Genomic DNA, 21422 nt, shown 5'->3' on the forward strand with positions numbered 1-21422 from the left:
TTGTCCTGCAATTGAGTACCAACTGAATCAGTGAGTGACAATATGGAGGAACTAAATCAGTAAGGGGAAACATAATAAACACAACAGTTAAAACATGTAAATGCATACAGTAGGTTACGGGATGTGATGTGTATTTATCAAACCCATCGCAAATCCGAAATTGTCAAATTAACTAACTGTGTGGGCAACAGCTGAAAATAACTTTGCAATGTTAGCTGATACCGTTTAACTGTTATATTTTTGCATCAGGAGTTTGTTAATACTGGTGCAGTAAAGGAATCAGTTCAGTGTGAATAAAGCTGTAAATTACATGGTCTTATGTCAAGATCGCTAACTTCACATTTCTACTTAAATCCCCCAAAACAGATCAATATTCTTCAGTCTGCCTTACTACAATAAACTCAACAACACCTTTGATTAGTAAGTGTCATTTGATGATTATGAAAGAAGATAACAAGTCATGGAAAGCATGTTAGAGATATATCAGATTGTATTATCATGTACATAATTAACGGTGCATACATACAACATATGTTGTGAGTTTCTCGTACATAATCTTTGAGAGCTTCCCAAAAGTAACTGACATATTTGTGTCGACGGCACAGTTAGGTGAAACAAAACATCCAGCAGTTTTTATTGGAAATGCAGAACAAGAAAAAAACAATCAGCTGACTAAAACTGAAAACAAATGTAGATGACATACAATGCTATGACACAAACAGATTGTAAATAAATAAAAGGATAAGAAAAATGTGTGTTTACATTCTGTCCTTGAAGACAATGAAATTTGAATTGTATCCTATAATGCATGTGGTATCAGATGTATCCGGTAATTCCATTCATGTTTAAGAATTTGAAAATTCAAGAATGAGTGTCAGAGGCTATTTTTAGTTGAACACAGGCAATTCCAAAAAAACATAAATCAAACACTGTGTTGCATTTTGATCTCTTTATGATAGTCCAGATGTTTGTATTTATAATCAAAGCATCCAATATATTGATTGCTTAATGCTGAGTTTCTAATTGTAAAATCTGTTCTTGAGGCTTGTTTCTATGTGTAAACTGGAGAAAACAAGACAGACCATTCTGTGCTGCATTCATCAGGAAATATCTCAAGGTTCTCAAAATCTAGTTGATCAAACTATTTATGAACTGTATATTCAGTCAGAGAAAATCACTATATTCACTATACATCTTTCCCCTTCTATGCATGAACACTGTAAACTGACCATTCAAGCAGGTATACCACAAAGCAAAATTAGAAGGAAGTGGGATATCTTTGAAAACTATGCTATATCCTGATTTCTTTGATCGTAATCTGTAAAACTAAATTTGAAAAACATGGTTCAGTCATGCACACTTAAGAAAAATAAGTACAATTTCAGAGGATATTACATAAGATATTTTGACATTATCCCTCTAATTTGCTAATCTGATTTGTGGAACTCCTCTAATGTGATATACTCTGAAATATAAGATAACGCTTTACACAACAAAAAAACAACAAAATAATGCATGTGCAAAACTGCCAAGGGATCGCTCCACAATAGTAGACTATACTGTACATTAATAAGAAGTGATATTCATGATAATGATTGTACTACCTAAAGAATAAGAAAGTAACAAAAGGTCATTTTGAGACTAAACCAAACCAAGAAATCGTATTACAACCTAAATTGTTGTACCATCTTTTGAATACAGGATACTGAAAAACAGAAAAGAGATATCTCATGTTTTTCTTTACCACTGGCTGTAATTGATTCTCCTATGTACACCTTTATGCATTTCATCCTTGTCCATAATCACAATGTCAGGATCTTCACGGACCAGCTTGTCACTGTACATGTCGAGCAGCTGAACCCAGAGCGCTCTTTACTGCTCCTCCAGCCAGGATGGCTTGTCCGATCCTGGGGGCTTTAACTTTACATTGAACTGTATTAGAGTTTGTTCCAACTGCTCCTGGTTGCCAGCAAAGTAAGCTGAGATAGCATTATGGAAGAGAAGCAGCTGCTTGTGCATAACCTTCACCTAGAAGAAAAAAAGAAGAGTGAAATTCTGCCACTACAGTACAAACACAGTTTCAAGTGTTAAGGAAAGTACAGCCCCTGGACATCTATCAAGAAGACATTTACTAGCTGCTCAGATTAGTTCCTGGGGAATCAACCTAAAAGCAACTTGCACATTACATTCATCAAAGATGTATTCCCAAGTGTTCCCAAGCCGGCGTTTTGAGCTATTTTAGGCATGATAAATCATAAAAACAGTGACTGTTGAATTTTAATCGTTCTTGTTTTCAAATCTGAAAAAATAAAACATGTGCTTCTTATGCATCGGTCTGTGTTTAATTTCACAAAACTCTCTCTTTAGTGTAATTATCTAGAGCATGAATGTGCTAGTGTCTGTGTGCCTGCTTCCTTTAGTTTGACCTGTTCTGCCTCAGAAGATGCTTAAAGCCAATGGAGGAGGGGCATTTTCTGCCTTAATCTGGCAAATTAGTCCTAAAACACTGCTGCAGTGCACAACATTTTGAAAGCTCTGGATTTACTTAACACTGTAAATTAGGCACCATTTAACAAATCAATGTGAGGTTAGAGCAACAACAAATCGGAATACATCACAACATGCTGCATCTTTTCTGAATATAATTGACTGTTTCTCCACATTCAGAATGCTATACAAAAGCAATCTTGAGTGGGTGTTTTTAATGAGTAACTGGACACATTGCTGAAGAGCAGTGTTTTACTGGTTTGCACTGGTTGACAGTTTCATGCCTGTTTCACCCCTGACCACGCCCAGCAACACTTAAACCCATGGTTGGGTGTAGTCAAAGGTGTTCACCTATACATCACCGCAGCAAGGTGAGAAGTTAACCCACTTGAGATCAGAAAGAACAAGATTTCAGGAGGTATCGAGTTAGAGAGAAAATAGAAAATTGTTAAGCACAAACCTTGTTTTCCTCCAGGAATTTGAGCTTGATGGTGACATCACTACGCAGCCTTTCATATTTGTCTCTGTAGATCTGGTATTCATGCTGAGCCATCTCAATGCGCACCATGGCAGCTCCATCCCTGGGGCCCAAACTCAGCTCCTCCAGATCAGAGCGATAGGCATCAAACTCAAGTCTGCATGCAAAAAAAGTTCAGGCTCTCTCTTTTTCCAGGTTTCACCCTACAGGAATTCAGATAATATTCCTCAACTCCTACACGGGATGTCAGGGTTTGTTACCTTGCGTTTTCATACAGCTTAATGGTCAGCAGAGTATCCTCCATTGTTTTGTTGACCAGCGTGTCGATGCTGGACACGAAGAAGGTGATGGCACCGAGCAGAGCCTCGCCATTCCTACACAACAGCTTTTGTGTTTCTGCATTATACCCAAACTCGTCCTGTAGAGAAACAAATTAGTTTCACCTGCTAACTTCAGTTCCATGTCACATCAAACAGGGAGCTTTTTCACTGTACAGTACCTGCAACTCTGGGGACTTCTGGCTGAGGTCCGTGAAGGTGTCTCCTAGAGCCTGCTGTGTCTCCACCATGCTTTGAAAATGACTGGTGAGTGCAGTGGCCAGTCTTAGGATGTTTTCATACTTGTTCTTGGTCTCCCTTAACACGTCAATCTGAGCCTCCAGTTCAAGGTCTACTGTTCTTGAACCTCTGCCAAACCTCTCTGAGAACATCTGCTTTGTACACTGCACAGTGGATATAGAGACTACATTAAACCCAACATAAAGAAAATCTCATGACATTATGGTCAGCTCGACTGAAAAACGGAAAAAAGCAAAGTATCTAGACACAGTGCACAATACCTTGTATGTGTTTATGCCCCATTTCTTTACACTGTCCAATTTCTCCACGGCCACACCCCGAGAAACTTCTTCAGTGGAATTACCAGAGTTACTGTTCGAGGAACCTAACAGAGAAAAAACAAAACAATGTCCACTCTGATGCATGTTATCCTATCAAAGTTTACAGAGAGCAGAGGTTTGCATAAATTGCATGGGTAATGAGAGTGAGTGAAGAGTACAGTGTTGACATGGTGATGAGCCTGGTGATACCTGGATGCTGGTCTGTGTGTTGGGCAAGTCCACTGGCTGTAGATTGGCTTTTAGGCAAGCCAACACCCCTGGATTTCATGCGAATGTCTGAAATGAGCATGGTGATGATGAAAAGAGTGAGGATGAGAGGAAGGTGTAAAATATCTACAAACAACGTTCGGCGTGAGATAGGCAGCTGAACAGCATACTGAAGGAAAAAAATGTTATGCACTGTGGTGAAGGAAACATTAAAAGTTGGAGTAAAAGGGGTTTTAAAATAATCCACCATGCAAGTTTCTCATGCAGAATATAAAAAGATGAAAATGGACTTTATGGAATGAGAGGTCACTACCATGCAATGTCATAACAGTCATCCAAAGTGCATTTTACAGTACAAAATAGGTCATTCTTATTAGACATCAACACAACATTTAAAGTTAGATCCCTGTAATATCAGGTTAGTGCACCCCCAAGTTTGAAAGCTGCCAAAACACTTCATGTTGCTGAAGCTGTGAGTTGAAGAGGTACAAGCAAGGTTGCATGAAACTCCCTCAGTCAGGCAATATCAAAACCTCTTATACGAGGCCAAACAGTCCAACATATTATGGAAAACAAAATAGGGTGGTCAGAATACACAGCCACCTGGTCCTGCTGCAGGGGCTCGTCTTCTGTCCAGATACTCAGGGTTGAAGCGAACTGCAGGCCCTATGGGATATGGATGTATGTAAGGTGAACCAGGAGCCTAGAGGTCCGCAACTCTCTAGTGGCACATCAGAATACAAGGAAGAAAAGCTCTCGGTATGGTTTCTTTAAGGGGTATTAAGTATCAACCTCTCTCAGTGACTTAAGGATTGCAACAACATTGACAGATCTCTCGCATGGAAGTCTGCAAAGCCTGTTGGGGGGATTGTGGGGTCAAATCAGAACAGAGAGTGGAATGAACAGTGAGCTTTTACTGAAAAGTAATTGCAGGGTGATTTGCATTGATCGATAACCCTCCTAAACTGAAGTAGAGTTATCGGCAGGAATTAAAGCTATGGTACAGCAGCTATTACAAAAAAACAGCATTCATGATATATCTGTACTGTGAAGAATAAACAACAAAGCAAACCTGTAAAGGATGGCATTCAGCTTTTGTAACAGTACCTTTGATGCTGCTGGTAGGAATGATGCCCCCTGCAGGTCCTCCATAACCTCCTGAGACAATGCTGGTTTCATTCAGGTTGGGTCCAGACACCATCACCTGCTGCAAATCCTGATGGATTTAAAATGTAGGTAACACATATGGTTAAGAAGGCAATACATAGTATTGCATTTAAGTAACTAGAAAGCTACGACTTACAAAAAAAACTTGAACAATAAATATATTTCTTCCCCCAAAAAAATTAAAATGTAAATAATCTAAAAATGAGCGATCAAAGTCAGCCTGCACACAGACCACACAGAGAAATTGCGTATGTGCTGTATTATTATTCCATATTCAAGGATTCAAGGATCATTCCATTGTCATTATGCAAAACAGGGATGCACAACGAAATACAGTTGTAGCCCATTTTCAACACAACAAACACAGGATAAACAAAACAGTAGTACATTCCGGTAGTGCAATTTTTGAATTTGCATCATAAGGATTGTAAACAGAAGCAACAAAAATGATGGCCCACAGTATTACTTTCCTCACACACACACACACACACACACACACACACACACACACACACACACACACACACACACACACACACACACACACATAGGACCATGTTAGGCTGTACCAGTATAAGACATACAACTATGCACAATAGTTATGGATTGTATTGACTGCTACTGCTGGTATGCAAAGGCTCATATGGCATCAGCACATACCTACACCAACTAATATGACACTCTCTCCATGCTCCCAACACATCATTCCCAGTTGCAGGTACTGATGGTTATAGTGGTATAACGTTACAGCTACTACATAGCAGCATGCCTGTGCCTGGTAGGTATCAGCTGGCCTAAACAGCCTTAGTCCCAGACTGTGCCATCGTGTGGAAAAGGATAGTGGAACACAAACTGAGCACAAAATACCAAAACAGATTTGATAAAAGGACATTGTCTGTGATTGGAGAGAAATATGACAAACTGACCTGCTCCAGGCTGTCATCCTCTTGCAGAGTCCCTGTGTCTCCATTGCTATTAATGGGGATCTCCATAGTAGCAGCCTTGCTCATGATACTGTCTGCCATGGCTCAATCTCTGCAAGACAGCACCAAACACTGACACATGAAGATGCTTTCGTGTTTGTAGTTGGACACAACACCAATCATACAGAGTTCTTCTCCACCTCGACACAGAAACCACGGCTCTTGCTTACATTGATGCTAACGTGGCTGGCTAGTCTCAGCGGTGCTGATGTGGCCGCAGCTCCGGCTGACTCCTCCTCCTCCACTGAAGCGACCTGGAGGAGAAACAAGCCGTCGTTTGCACCGACAGCGGGCTTGAAATGCAAACTTGACCACCGTTGTCTTTAATGATCGTGCAATGCAAAACTCATGATTATTTTTCCTGCAACGTACACGTTATCTGCCCTCCAAAATCCCTGCATCCAGCTTGCTAACAGCTTTAGTAATGCCCCTTCGAAATAAGAGTTTGTGTGATTTTTACACAACTGCAAATCACATATATTTGTTTTAATACCAAAGCACTTTGAGTAAAAGCCATAGTCTAAACTGTTTAGTGCGAGTTACTTTACAATTGACAGGCTTCAAGCGTATACTGTGAAAAGATGCCCTTATTTTGAAAGATAATACCTTTAACGTAGCATCATCGTCAAGCCTCCTCCCCAGCTCCATCTTCCACGTCGTGGGGTGCTGACGTTGCTTTATCCCTAAACTGCAGTACCATTCTGCCCCTCAAGATGTCCCTAACAGCCCACCGACTGTCAGAGTGAAACCTAACACATATATACAGTAACTGGCCCCTCAAATGCTGTGATTGTTAATCATTAGAATGAAGGCTGCTGCATCCTGTTACATTGATTACAATATCTCTTGAAATCAAACTGTATAAATACAGTCGTTTGTTTTGAGATGTGAAATGCCTCCAGATATACCTCACCCTGGTAAACTGACCACACTTCCAATTATCTGCCTCATTTGTTTCAATCAGGGATGCGAGGGAAGTGCACATGGTCTCCAAATGTAGTTTGTGTAATTACTCCAGGTCTGATCAGAGAACCAACCACTCACACCCACCCACAATTTAGGCAAGTCCTACAGTAAATTGGCTAATTTTCTTTGATGTGCTGATTTCCTGCAAGTGACATATTTTCCAAACATCTAGAATCTAATGTTGAGAAAACCTTTTCCCCCTTGTTGCTTCTCCTTCATCATCACCCCCTTGCTTCTTTTTCAGGCTGCTGCATATGACTAAATTTAACTTCTGCATCCCCAAGATCAAAGAAAAATAAGAGGTAAAGGATGAAACTAGTCATGTTTTCCCCATAATCAACAAATCAACATGTCAAAAGTTAATGGACCGGCATAAAATGTGTTCTGCTTTTGATCCTGACGTCAAAATTCATAGAGTATTGGGTTGAACAAGGTCTGCGCTGCACCGTATTCAAACACAACTAAGTATATGCTTACATAAGAACATTCTCAGTCATCAAATTCAGAAGATACTGTATCTAGGTTCATATGTTTATGTCACATGGTAGTTGTTGAGGTTAAAGTTTACATCCCTGACCTGTTGATATGTACATTTGTTGTCATCATTTGTATCATAGAATCAATCAATTTTCTTATTTGATGATCTGTTTTATACTGGGTACAGTATATGTAACAATGCCTATTATCTCTGCATTACCTTATTATAAGGTTGTCTCAATACCTTTAGGTAAGGACACCAGTCTGCCTGGTAAATCCCTAGTGACCTGGTAAAAAAAGATTCTATATACATATACTTCAAGTCTTGTCAATCAAAATATAGCCTTGACAGGAAAGGAGGCCCCAGCAATGTAAAGGTTATAAGGTTGTTGCTGTTACCATCATCTCCAAGTTAAATAGTCCAGGGGTTTGCCGGCTACTTTAGTTCCAGTTTGGTGAGTGAATAATTGTATGGGTATGTTTTGACTTACCATTTGAAGAGTGACTGACTCTACATCCTTTAGCTCCGGTACCTTTGACCTCCACATTATTCATGGGTCACAAACAGCCTGATGTTGCTGAGGCTTGAATTTTAAAACCAGTTGTTTTGGTTTTTTTTGGAGTGGAGGTAAAGGAAATTATGTGCAGCAGTTAGTTACCAGCATTGCACAAGATTGCAAGCTGCAATTAGGTACTCGAGGCTTATTAAAGCAGACTTTAATCACACATTCTCTCATGTTTCAGCTTCATGACAGTCAACAGTTTTAAGTTTTAAAAAGCGCAGCGGTGTGTTGAATAGACATTTTAAGACACCAAATTCTCACACAGGAGAATGCAAATTTAGTGTTGCCTATAAATCTAGAACAAGACCAAATTAAACTTAAAGGTTTCAGGCGGGGTCTCCTCTGAGACTGCACTGCATGTCACAAAGCCAGCTTATGCATGTGAGGGGAGCGTGAGATCTAGACCACAGTGTACCCCTCCCTCTGTCATTTTAGATAATAGTTCATCTTGTTTTTAATGATATCATTAAGCACACTTCCAGATGTTGGGAGGTAAATTCATCCTCACACAGCAAACAAGCGTACTGGACAGGAGACAGAGGAATCCAGTTAAACATGGCAAAGCAGTGCTGTCTGCATCCATACTCCATGGGAATTACAAAGTGCTCTCAAGTTTTACATTATACAGCATATGGAAGTAATTTTTTATAGTGCCTCTAATGTGCTATTTCAAACAGTCTCTCAACCTTTTTTCCCTGTTGGTGTTTTATCAATGTTCTCTCAGAGAAACAGCAATTCATCCTTGGATCCTTGAATGGCAATTGTAGAATGTCTCAAAAGACAACACATAATCAGGACAATACATGTTTATGTGCTCTACTATTTTGAATAACAGTATGAAAAGTTCAGATATGGATCTGTATGAAATAATGCATGAGGGGTAAATCACATTTCAAATGATAATAAACATTATTTTGATTGGCAGACGGGTTTTCATCTGAATCACTGTTGACATAAAGACTCTTTTTCCATTCTCTCTGCTATCCTCTTCATTTGGAAGGCTTTTATGTCAGAATAAACACAGCACTGTCAAGAGTATTTCTATTATTTAAATCAAGTCAACAAACAACTGAGGAAAGTAATATATCAACACTCTTAATAGAAAAAAAGACACACTTCAGAGTATTATTTAGTAAGTCCGATACATAAACCACGTTTTAAACTACGAGTTATTTTTGTTTTCAAGGCAGATTTTCTGTTTTATACATACCACCTCTGTGCCAGTGAGCACAACAACCTTGAGGATATGGCGTGAGAGCGATGGCCCCCAGAAAATAGAGGCTTTGCTATTGCTATGATGTTTCCTCTTAAATTCACCTGCATAATCAGAGGGACAACCAGTCAGAGGCCGCAAATAAAATAAGGGGCCAATTTAAGAATCGTAAATCCCACAAGAGCTTGTTGGCATTTTCACTGAAGTGTTAAAGCAGTTGTTAATTTTGTTTTCATGGACGCTAACTTTGGTTGGCTCACAGGGTCTGTGGTCAGGATACGCACGAAAGGGCAGTTGTTTAGTTTCTTTATACTGTTTACTTACTTTGTCATGGAATTTCTGTTTTGCAGGTCTCCAATTTTGCAATCTCATTCATTTTAGTTTCAGGCTTTTTCTCAAACCATGAATTACTGTGGGACTGCTAGTGAGGGTATTTAAACTCCACTTTAAATAATATAGCAATATAAACTACTACAATATAAATATAACTCACACACAATCTGGCTTTTATAATGATGACAAGTTATATTGACTATACAAGTATGTCTTGAAATCAAACTATGTGAATGAAATCTTGATTTTGATCTAGGAGGCTCCTCAACTGTTGGTGGATACAGTCAATTGGCCAACAAATGCAGAGCAATGTCCATGATTACCTTTCATGTCCTAAAGAGTCCCAGTATATTCCCCTCTAAAAATGTTGTTCTCCCGATTCCTTGAGTTATCCCAAACAGCAGGAACAAGATTTGTTCAGGCTGCTGCATACATTGTGCTCCTCTTAGGAAATAATGTAGCTTCTACAAGTGGAAAAAACTCTATGGCAATACAAGGAAAGTTAAGGTGTCTTGAAGTTATAAAACTTTTATGCAAAAGAAAAAAAAATGGTTGAGATTCTATACAAAGCAGAGTGATCAGTGGACATGTAACCACATTTTTATGGACTAACAAGTAGTTAGGAGAACTTTTTTGATTTAATTACCATCATGCAAATATGGTGTTTCTTGGAAAATACATCTGAAACCTAGATTACATGTCATTAACACAAGTGATATGAACATTATTAACAGTGAGTCATGAAAAATGCACCACTGGAGCTAATGTTTTTTTCTCCAATTGCCTATATCCAGGTCAGGGTTCTAGTGGCAACAGTATAGACAGTATGAATCATGCCCTATTCTCCAGGAACTTCCTCTTTTTCCTCCTGGGGGATCCCAAAGTGTTCTCTAGGTCAGCTGGAAGACATATTCTCTCCAACATTTCTTAGATCTCCAGCATGTCCACTTTAAATCAGACAAGGCCGGTACCTAATATGGATGCTCTTCATGATTCACAATCTAAAGCCTGTGACCGTATGGACAAGCAATACGTATTGAATAACTGATACTAAAAGTGGGTTTGTAAAGTCAAGTTTAAAAATAATAAGGCCATTGTTACTTGCAGACTTCAAGTGAGTGTTGGTATCTTGTCCATGACTGTATTACAAGCAGAGGAGTTGACACCTCTGAAAGCTTAATGCTCACATTGAGCAGGTCGTAAAAATGCTCAGAGAACCATCACAGCTCTGATTCTAAATGTACAGGAACCAAACAGCACATACTCCCGCTGTTCATCACACAAGATACTTTGGGGAACTTGGTTTCAAGCTTTTTCCAAATTCACAAAACACATGTTGACAGGATTAGCAGACTCTCATGATGCCTCAGTTAGCTGAGAGGATAAAAAGATCACCGTTCTGCAACCAAGAAGGTAGAAATCCAAATTGACAATATTGCCTGGATTCTCAGCTTCCAGCACCTTGGCTGGTTAAAGCTTAATCACATCCGCCTATCTGCTTTTTCTGACAGTATGGCCACCCCCATTCAAGTTTTCTAATGCAAGCGTGTTTACAGAAGCTGTGTCACACTGACTGAGATTTACAGCATCCAACAATATCCAGAGCATTAGTATTCAGGTCAGCTCTCATCTCTTGGAGAGCTTTTTACATCAGGGATATCTGCCAAGGATATGTGATCAGACCCTCAAGAATCTTTCCTGAGCAGAAGCATGCCTATTGCGTGTAATATAGAGGATAAAAATAAGACTGTTGCCTTATCACCTGAAATATCATGAAATATCATGGGGATTTGAAAACCTTTTTCGACAACCATTTTTCAAATAGGAACTGCACAAAGTGTATATATATATATATATATATACACACAAAGAGCAAAGCACTGCACAGTTGTATATCTGACCTCTGTTATTCTTTCATTTCTTTATCACATGGGACATGATTCCTCCGGCATACAGTAAGTGGAACAGCACCTGTAGGCGTCCTGCCCACTAAATCACAGCAACAGGCGAGATGTGATAAAGCAGATGTGGAGCTGAGCGACATGCGTCAATTAAGATCTGTTTTCACCCTCTGTCACCATCAGCTCAGACCTCTGAGTCCCTTCGACCTGGTTCTCTTTCCACAGCCCGACACACCAAGCTAACTCTGTCACTCATTAAGGTACAAGCTGCTTCACAGATGTACCATATCTGCACTGCATGAACAGCTAAATCCAATTTATGCCAGGCGTCTACACTTTTTACGAGGTACAGTACATACTGACTGGTGTCTCGCAGTGTTCAAAGTGATATGTAAATCTGTTAGAAATTAAGAATCTGAAGCCTTATACATTTAGAAAAAATCTACTGCAGAAGAGACATTTCAAAGGTCACAGAAACTGTTATAGTAAATGTAATAAGCTAGGATATCGAACATTTTAATAATAGTGGATAATGGACTAATTATGGATAGAAAAGTGTCACAGCCTGACTCAGACGCTGAAACAAAAAAGGGAGACGGGGTCAAGAAACGGCTGCCAAGAAAAGCATTTTTATTTTGAGGGTATTTATGGCAGAGCCACACCGGCTCAGGTGTGGCACACCCAGCTGAAGACCCTCCAATCAGCACCTGCAACAAACGAACAAAACAGCAGCGACACCTAGTGCATGGGAGGAGGAGGGTCATCACAAAGGTGTTTTATATTCATTATTGCCCCCATGAATACACCCTCTTTGTATTCATGTTTCCTAGAAGAAGCAGCATGAGTAGCAAAACCAATAAAAAAAACTTGTAGCTCTGCTTTGTACTTCCTACTTAATTCTGAACTGCACGTGTGGCAGCGCAGGGCAGCCAGTTGAATAAGCCAGTTTGTTTGTTTGTGTCTACCCACACAGCACTTTTGGCAAGGACAAAATACATGTCACAAATGAAAGAAAGGAATGTGGTTTATTTATTTTTTTCTGGCTTAGAAACATTATCCCATAAACAAATTATTTTTTTCCTGGGGCAGTTGTGGTACAACAGGTCATCCATTAATCATAGGATTGGTGGTTTGATACCTGGTTACTGTGCATGTCCTTGAGCAGTGAACTTAACACCAAACTGCTCATGTCGAGCAGGCCCTTTCTCCATTGGTATGGTGAAGGTTTATTTGGGGCATGTCCTGCTGCCACAACAAAATTCATTTTTGGTTCTGCGATAGATAAAAAAACCAAAAACATTTCAATGACATAAAAGACACATTGTCACTCTAAAATTAAATGTCAAGAGTTAAACTTGGAGAGAAAGAACACTGTCAGCTTGTCTCTTCTAGTGGTACCTGAGTGATGCGCCACTCAGCAGTATGTCCATATTTCTGGAGATGTTTTTCCAAACAACTGTTTAATGTGACTGACATGTGGGTTGGACAACTACGGTTAGTTTAAACAGAAAATGTATCTAGGGTGTGTTTTGATGCTCTTTGGGAGCATAACGAGCTATGTGGTTCATTCAGGTTTAATTAAAGTCGCTGAAAAGGCAGTAGGTGGAATGGGTGTCAAGAAGAGGTTGCTAACCCTTGGAAACGGTCAAAACCTTGGTAAGGGAAGAGCCTATTACGTTTTTTCCCCATGGGCTTTAAGGGAAGAATCATGATTCACCTCCCCCTCTGTGAATACCAGATGATACTCTTTGAAGTTTCGAACCAGACTGGCAAATCAGAGCACCACTTTCTCATCAACATAATCCAAGAGAGTTAACTTTAGGAACTCCAACTCTGCTCACCCCAAATCCCTGATCAGTGTACACTACACTCCCGTTGCACCTAGATTGATTTTCAGTTTCACATTGTTATTTTTCAATATAATAATCTGGGCCTTTTTTTTAAAAGAGGGATCACATACAATTTCTAAAAAAGGACTTTCCTCGATATGATCGTCCTCCACACTAAACATGCATTGACTGATTAAGTGCTAAGCAAAGTAAAAGAGGAAAGACAAAGAATTGCAGTAGAGGCACAAAAGAGCGCTGCACTGCAGTGTCCTGCGATACATTGTGCATTGGGTGGTATTATTCCTGAAGCCAATGCACTCAAACAACCAAACCAGTACACGAAAAGGATTATTTGAAATTATAAGAAAAAATCTTTTTATTTTAAACCCAGAAAATGAGTTATTCTTCTAGTTTAACATACACTGCGTCATGAACGATCTCAACATTGATTTCATGGCGGCCAGAAATAGCTGACCATGCAGACAAATGTTCTGCTTGGTTGAAGTTCAGGCAGTCCCCTCCACAGACAGCCTGTATAGTAATAAGTAGCTCAGAAAATGTCTTAAAATGTAAAGAACTTTTCTAGTCTGCCATCATCAAATTTTTATTCCATTACTTTACATTATTTATCTTTTTATTTTATTATTTCCCCCACATATGCCTTTGATCTGTATCTTGCGGCATCTGGGTCGTGGGTGGAACCATACCTACACACTAGACTTCTTTCTAGTCTTGCCAAATAGACATCATGATAATCAAACCTGACCCACCCTTGAATATGTACGGTACAGGTAGCAGCCATCCCACATAGTGTTCAACATGAAATCCTGACACTCACCTGTATAACTGAGTTGGCTGTAGTTAGTCTGAAAATGATGTATTGTAAGGGTAAAAATGTCTCCGGTTCAGTCACAAACTAATTTTGTGCAAGATAATTCGAGACATCTTTAATTTGTAGGGCAGAGCGATATACCACCAGCCCGAAAGTACACAGTAGCTTTTGACAATATTTCCTTAGTTACATTTTATATGGATAGTCCAATGAAGATAAACTGACTACAATGTGTCAGAAGAGAGTTTTGTGTAATACAAAAGTGTAAAAAGCTGTCTGAAGATATAAAGCAAGGTTAAATCTTAAGGTAAGCAATACAATCAGATCAGGTTTATAGCAAAAACTGCTAGTATTGAATGCACATTAGCTAATGAAGACATGGATGCTCTGAGCTTTAATGATACTTGCCGCAACAGTACACAATAATAGATACACACTCACACACACAAATGAAAATGTTTAACATTGGGCCCTATTGATATGTTAAGGCATTATGTGTGGGATTACACTTCCCTCCTCATTTGGTTTATTTTGCTGGCAACATTAAAGTCTATTTTAATCTAGGGGACTCAAAGGACAAAGCAGGCAATTTCTAAGGATATCAATGACATTCTTGTCTGAGTTTAAAGTTTCAAACTTAATAGTTTCCCAAGAGCAGTAAAAAGGATTGCAATTATGAGCCATAACTTTTATGAGATGCTGAGTGTGTTACTTCAAGATCCAAGCAGACCCTGTGCAGTGAGCAGCTTATGATGACTTGAGAAAATCTCCATAACATCAATATTTTTGAAGTGAATTGCAGTGTAAAACACATAATCGTCCACATGCCGAAGACACTATCTATTTAGATGGGGAACCAGAGTGAAAGCAGATGGGACTGTAGGCCAAAATACTTTCCACTTGAAGTAGGCTGCTCTTGTTCAGAGCTCTCTCAGTAGCTGGGCTTGTTCCAGACGCCTGGCTGGAGAAGTGAAGTTCAAACTACTTGGCTCCCTCCACTCTCACCACACTGTCGCTGGGTAGAGCATGGATTTACGACAGAAGTCCTCTTACTGGACTGGACAAACCCAGGACAGAGATGAAGAATGGCACCCAAGAATCCAGACCCAACAGTGAATTTTTTTTTGTGTGGGTATTCCAGTATTGTTGCATGTTATACTCGTATAGCCTACAGCTGCAGGAAGGAAAAACACTTACCAAGCAGGAATACCAAGCAGAGTTTAAAAGTATAAACTGAGACAAATTACATGTTGGTGTATGTTGTTGTGGTATATACGTATAATTTCCATTTCTGACTTTACACAAATACTTATTTAAAGTTAAGCAGTATGGGACTTTTTCACAGGAGACATGTGGACTTGTCATTGTAGGAAAAACACAGGTTTTTACTAATAACACAAACTCTGTGCTTTTCAAGTATTCAGTTGAGAGTGACAGTAAATCAGCATGCACGATACCAGGAACATGAAAACACATCAGCTCAATTCAGCCATCATTCATTTCATTATTTACACCGACGCTTTTCCTACTATGAGGAGTCAAAATGTCTTCTTTAAAAACAAGGCCTATAACATACACAGCTTTTGTTTACTGTAGTTAAGTCTCTGCATGTCGACACAGGTGTTTTCACTTATTCTGACGAAATAGTAAGGCGGCACATCGAATTATATAACTTTTAAAATTTCACTTTTAAACGTCCAAACTTTAAGAAAATAAGTTTGTAAGACAGCAAAACCAACAGGAGAGTAATGGAGTCTGTGCAAAAACACACACACACACACAGACAGACAAACACACACACACACACACACACACACACACACACACACACACACACACAACACACACACACACACACACACACACACACACACACACACACACACACACTCACAAAGACAATAAATTAGGTCTAATCAGCCAAATAAGCCAAAACACCTGTTTGTTGGACCAAGCGTTTGTGGGGCCTTTGATAGGCTTTGGTCAGACTGCAGGTGTTTCGGTTTATCAAGCGACCCTGTTAAATGGATACTTCCAGCCGAATGCGTCTGATGTTGTAATAGTTACGAATGCTGTTGAAAATAGGAAGAGAACACTTAGCTGTCCTCTTGAATGCCCAATTGTTTCATTTTCATTACAACGTCAAAACATATCTGGTTCGTCTTCGGAGGCTTGTTTGAGGACACGTGTCCACTCAGTCACGTTTTGGATGCCGGTTGTTGATGTTGAAAAGGGGAAATTTCTCTTTCTGTCTCTAATGAAGTTTCTACGTAGGCCTTTTCGGTTTTTTGGGAGAATCTTTGAGTTAACATCTGTCATGTAGAATAACTATTCAGCCCATTTAAATTTAAAAAAGAAAATAGGATTCAAACTCATAAATATTTTTTTTTGATGAAGCATAAAACTACACATACAGCCAGCCAGTTCTCCAAAACCGGATGCAGCCAGTTCAATTTGTGACCACACTGTACGTGTAGCTGTAATTGAGGCCATTTTGTCGTCTCTGTGTTTTTGGCTGGGTTGTAAGCAGTGGATGGACCTCTACTCTACGCATTTTTAGTCTTGAATTTGCTTAATTGATTTGATTACGTTTCTAATAAACTGGTGTTAAATGGTCGCTTATATGTGTTGAAGGCAGTTAAATAACAAAATGATCGTAAGGCCTGAACAGTGAGGTCACAACTTGATCTGGCTGCCTCCTGCTTTTAAGAGCGACTGCTGATTATGTGTTGTGTTTGTTATAACCCACAGTTACAATAAGAACTCAAATATGTGGATCGTGGTGTGCTGGGATCTCAATTATTTTCTCCCACAAAGAAATTAATTAGATACGGTAAAGAAATGTTTTCTTTTTTTTACCTCTAAAATGACAAATAACTGATTTACATGACAGACGTTTTCTCAAAACCATCTCCAAAGACGATTATGTTTTTTTATAAACTTTATTATTTCAAAGGGAAGGTTAAATTGCTCCATTCCTGCTTCAACACACAAACAACAAGCAATGTTTCAATCGCGAGTTGACATGTTTCCTCAAAAGATACCTCAACAACAAATCCAGCATGTTTTGACATTGAAAAATAAACAATTGAGGATTCACGAGGACAACTACGTGTTCTCTTCCTATTTTCAACAGCTGTCGTAACTAGGCCAACAACAGACGCATTCTTCTGAAAGTCGCCAGTAAACAGCGACGGTTGATAAACCGAAACACAGTCAAAAGTGGCCAAAAGGTTTTGTGCATATGTGACTCAGATGTGTTTTTTCAAAACAGCACAAATCACATGGATACATTTTTTTAAATTCAGATTTAGGCCACTTTAATACCTCGTCCTAAAACAGATACAGGTCAGATTTTTCCAAATTGGCTGGTTTCCACTGCACATCAGCCTATAAATCAAAACAGAAATTCTTTAGTGGCCTCCATGTTTATTTCCTTTATGACAGCATGCTGCATCACACGTCTTTGTTATTGTTCGTTTGCACATGAGGACCGTGCCCTGTTCACACTGGTGTCTGATATTTGCCACATTTAAAATAATAATAATGTGAATACATACAATACAAAAAACGTCTTGCAGGCAATGTTGTGTAAACTCTTGCACGTCTTCCAGAAGTGCATTGAAGCCACAGTATATGCATTGAGCTTGAGAGCGGCCTTTAGTCTCCTTTAGCCTCTAGTTTTCCTATTGACTTTTGCATCTGCAGGTGCAGGAAGTGTTTAATGCAACACCCCACTATTATCAGAAAGTAGGTGCTATGTCCATGCTACAGCTGTTTCAGCTGGGCCTTTTATTTATTTTCTCAACATTCATTCATTTACACACACTCACATTTGCCGTCATATTAATTTGACTCTTTTTAAATGATTATTCATATCAAAGCAATAGGTCATGTTTTCAGGGTTTCTTTGCTCAACACTCAGGCATAGTATACTTTGACCTTTAAACCCAGCAAACTGCTCACAGACAAATGAGGTGCACGAAGCATGTGGAAAGTGGTTGTATGTTGGAAACTGGAGAGGCTCTTTCACGCCTGTCTCTGACAACCAAATGTAAACAGCTATCAGTAAAAACATCATAGCTCCTGACCCATGTACAAAGTTAGGGTGCAGAGGGAAGTGCAGTCTGTGTTGGTTAAGATGAGCCTAAAAGGCAGAAATGAAAGAATATTTCAGACTTGCTATTGATGAATTTGCTTTTCTATTCAGCTGCTAACTTTTTCTTCTGCTAGATCATCATGCTAATGCACTGATAAGCAGATGACTTGACTGAAAATATTTTATACAATCATACAATATTATATTTCTATGTTGTTTTTAATGTTTAATAATTAATTTCACTCCTGGAGCATTTTCTCTTGAATGAGATACATTATTCTAAGGAAACCTTATGCGTCAATATAAGACACTGATGGGCGTGAAAAAGCCTTGGTTTCTGAGCCCTGGGAATGAGAATCAATTAAAGTAACAAGCAATTCATAATTGTTGCCTTGCGATTAATCGGATAAATCTATAAACTTAACTAAATTCTATAATGTTTTCTGACGCTCTAGACATTTTCCTTTGCAGATATTTTGACTGGTCATGTCAGGAAAAAGCACAGGTGAAACAAATTTAGTTAACGACAGCTCAGTTTGTCCAATGTCAGTTTAACCAATGTCCTAATGAGGCCGGCCAGTGAGCATGCAGAATACCAGGTCCCCGGATCTAGCTCATCGAAATGGAGTGCAGTCATTTTTAATGTTATCAATTACACCTGTGCCTTTCCTGCTATGACATGCCAAATGTGTGCAGTGGAAAGGGTCTATAAAGTTTTGTTAACAGAAACAAGGAATGAAATGGGAAACATGCAGGCAAAAAAGACCCAATTAATCATGTGACACAGTTGATAGCGAAGGAGTAAAAGCTGTGTGAGTTTCTCAAGCACTCTGCTGCATTCAAATGCCAAAATACATTAGCACTTTGTTTGACAGAAGGGATTCTAAAAGAACAAAATCAATGGGTAACTGATCATAAAGTGACAGTGGTAGCAGGCTATAGTAGTGTTAACCATATTTTTAATTAAAAGACTATGGAAGTAAATTCCTCTAATGTATTTGTCAAACCACCTGTGGGTCCCAACCCAATCTTTGGGAATGACTGGGCTACAGGGAACAGTAGATCCTTTATTTGTATTGTTGTAAACCTGAAGGTATGAGATGAGTAAAGTCAGGTGGGGAGCTCATAAAGCTGTGGTTTTTCAGTGCTGCTTGTTTTGTATAACAAAAAGCTGTTAATTGCAGCTAGTTGCATTCACCTGGCATCCCAGCTGTATCTTAGCTCTTGATTAGAATGAAAACCACCAACGCTCTTGTGTGCCATGACCAGGAGGTTAAAGAAACCACTTGTAAAGAATTGTGTCTGTTTCTTAGATGAGAAAGGTTCCAGGAGTCATTGTGCAGTTTTATGTGAAAGTTTAAATGTGGAAAGTTAAAGTATTTTTCAGTTAAAGTATGTGAGCTGCATATTTGATGTTTACTGAATGAAAATGATAACGACAATTAGGGGAATGTAAGCGCTTTGCTGAGGAAGGCATACAAATCACTAACTCTTGTGCGACTGTGCACCTTTGTGCTAACATCCCCATACAATGTTAGCAATCTCAGCGCTCCTCATTGAGCTGTGGAGGGTAGTGAGCCGAGGGAAGAGAAAAAAACCTCTTGGCAGCTAAGCACTGCCATATGTTCTCCATTCATCGTGTGCACCATAATAAATCCTCAAAGCGGTATAGAGTGTGTGTATTTGATATAAACATCATCGGGGATCATCATAAATTATTGTTGCCCATTTGGCTGCAACTTTATTATTGTACTCCACCTTTTTCCCACAGCCAAGTATCATATGCAAATGAGAGAAAGTGTGCAGTGACTGATGAGGTTAAGTATGTCAGTACACTGTTCAAAACTCAAGGATCGCAGATATATACTCATATCTGGTGGGACCATGCTGGAACCCCTGTGGCTCAAAGGAAACACAAACACAGCCGTGCTTCACTGTGCTCCAAGCTATCAATAATTGGGCAGAAACACAATTATTAAAAGCCAGACCCTTAAAGACAACGGGTTTAAACAAAGATCCAGATATCTCTTTATCAGTCGGCTTGTTGGGTTTAAATCCAAATTGCCTGGAAGTCTCTTTCAGGCCTTAGTGTATTTTGATGTCAAGAGGTTAATTAGCATCAGGGATTAGATATTTCTTTAGTTAGGTGGTCGAGTAGAAAATGTTCAGCTTGTGTTTGCCATTGGAGCCAGGCATGGGAACTTTTTTATTAACTTTTAAAAGTAACTAAGCCTATTATCTGGCATCAGGAAATGTATATTGTTTTTTTTAATCTATATTTCCCAGTCTGTTTAAAGGGTCATCAGTCATAAATGGTGAAATCTGTCAACAACAAAGGTTCTGCGTTTATTAAAAACAGAATACGCAATACCACTAGAGGCTAAAGCCCTGAGTGATTCTAAAGACAGTGGAAAGTTTGCACTGGTCTGTGATATAGCCATTGGAGCCATCACGATCATTTACAACTGGTAACCAGGCATATCTGAACATGATAAGGTTTTAGCTCGTGATCAATTGAAGTCGGACTGAGGATAAGATAATCACATAGAATAGATTGCAATTTGATATATATAGTTTGTTCTTTTTGTTGTCATTCCTATATCATGCTGAATAAAGGGGATGAGGACAGTAATTCTGATACTTTCCAAATAAAATATGTAGTTTAATATATAATAGTTTAATAAGAAGAGAGAAGAAAATTATTCATGCCTTCTTCTGCTCTTCTTACTTATGCCTGTCAGTGCATGTTTTCATAGTCCCTGATTTATATCCGATATAAGATGGATAGTGCTTGAAGGTAGAGATGTCTTTTAAAGCAGGTGTAAAGTGCTGTCTAGAGAGTATGTTTATGTGCCACTATGATGCCACTTTCCCCCCTGGATGATTTCTAATCTTTATCCCTCTGCACCTGTACACTCTACAGGAGATGCAGGTTGACTGATAATTATATTGGGATACTTTGGAGATTTCAATATTTTCAATGTTTTTC

General features: G+C 39.0%; 1 protein-coding gene across 2 annotated transcripts; it reads right to left on the bottom strand.

The window, feature by feature from the left end:
• Positions 1-507: 507 nt before the first annotated feature.
• Positions 508-6618, bottom strand: LOC129092202 (arfaptin-2-like). 2 transcript variants are annotated; one of them, XM_054600057.1, is made up of 10 exons: positions 6593-6618; positions 6391-6474; positions 6164-6272; positions 5178-5286; positions 4053-4139; positions 3804-3907; positions 3465-3686; positions 3226-3383; positions 2948-3122; positions 508-2028 (listed from the first exon to the last, which is right to left on the bottom strand). In XM_054600057.1, the coding sequence occupies exons 3-10, from the start codon at positions 6260-6262 to the stop codon at positions 1873-1875; spliced, it is 1110 nt and encodes a 369-aa protein (XP_054456032.1). In that variant the 5' UTR covers positions 6263-6272; positions 6391-6474; positions 6593-6618; the 3' UTR covers positions 508-1872. The 2 variants fall into 2 exon arrangements, with proteins under 2 accessions (XP_054456032.1, XP_054456021.1); XM_054600046.1 differs by having other exon boundaries at positions 6391-6609.
• Positions 6619-21422: the final 14804 nt, after the last annotated feature.

Source organism: Anoplopoma fimbria, chromosome 1 (genome assembly GCF_027596085.1).
Source record: "Anoplopoma fimbria isolate UVic2021 breed Golden Eagle Sablefish chromosome 1, Afim_UVic_2022, whole genome shotgun sequence".
Taxonomy (NCBI): Eukaryota; Metazoa; Chordata; class Actinopteri; order Perciformes; family Anoplopomatidae; genus Anoplopoma; species Anoplopoma fimbria.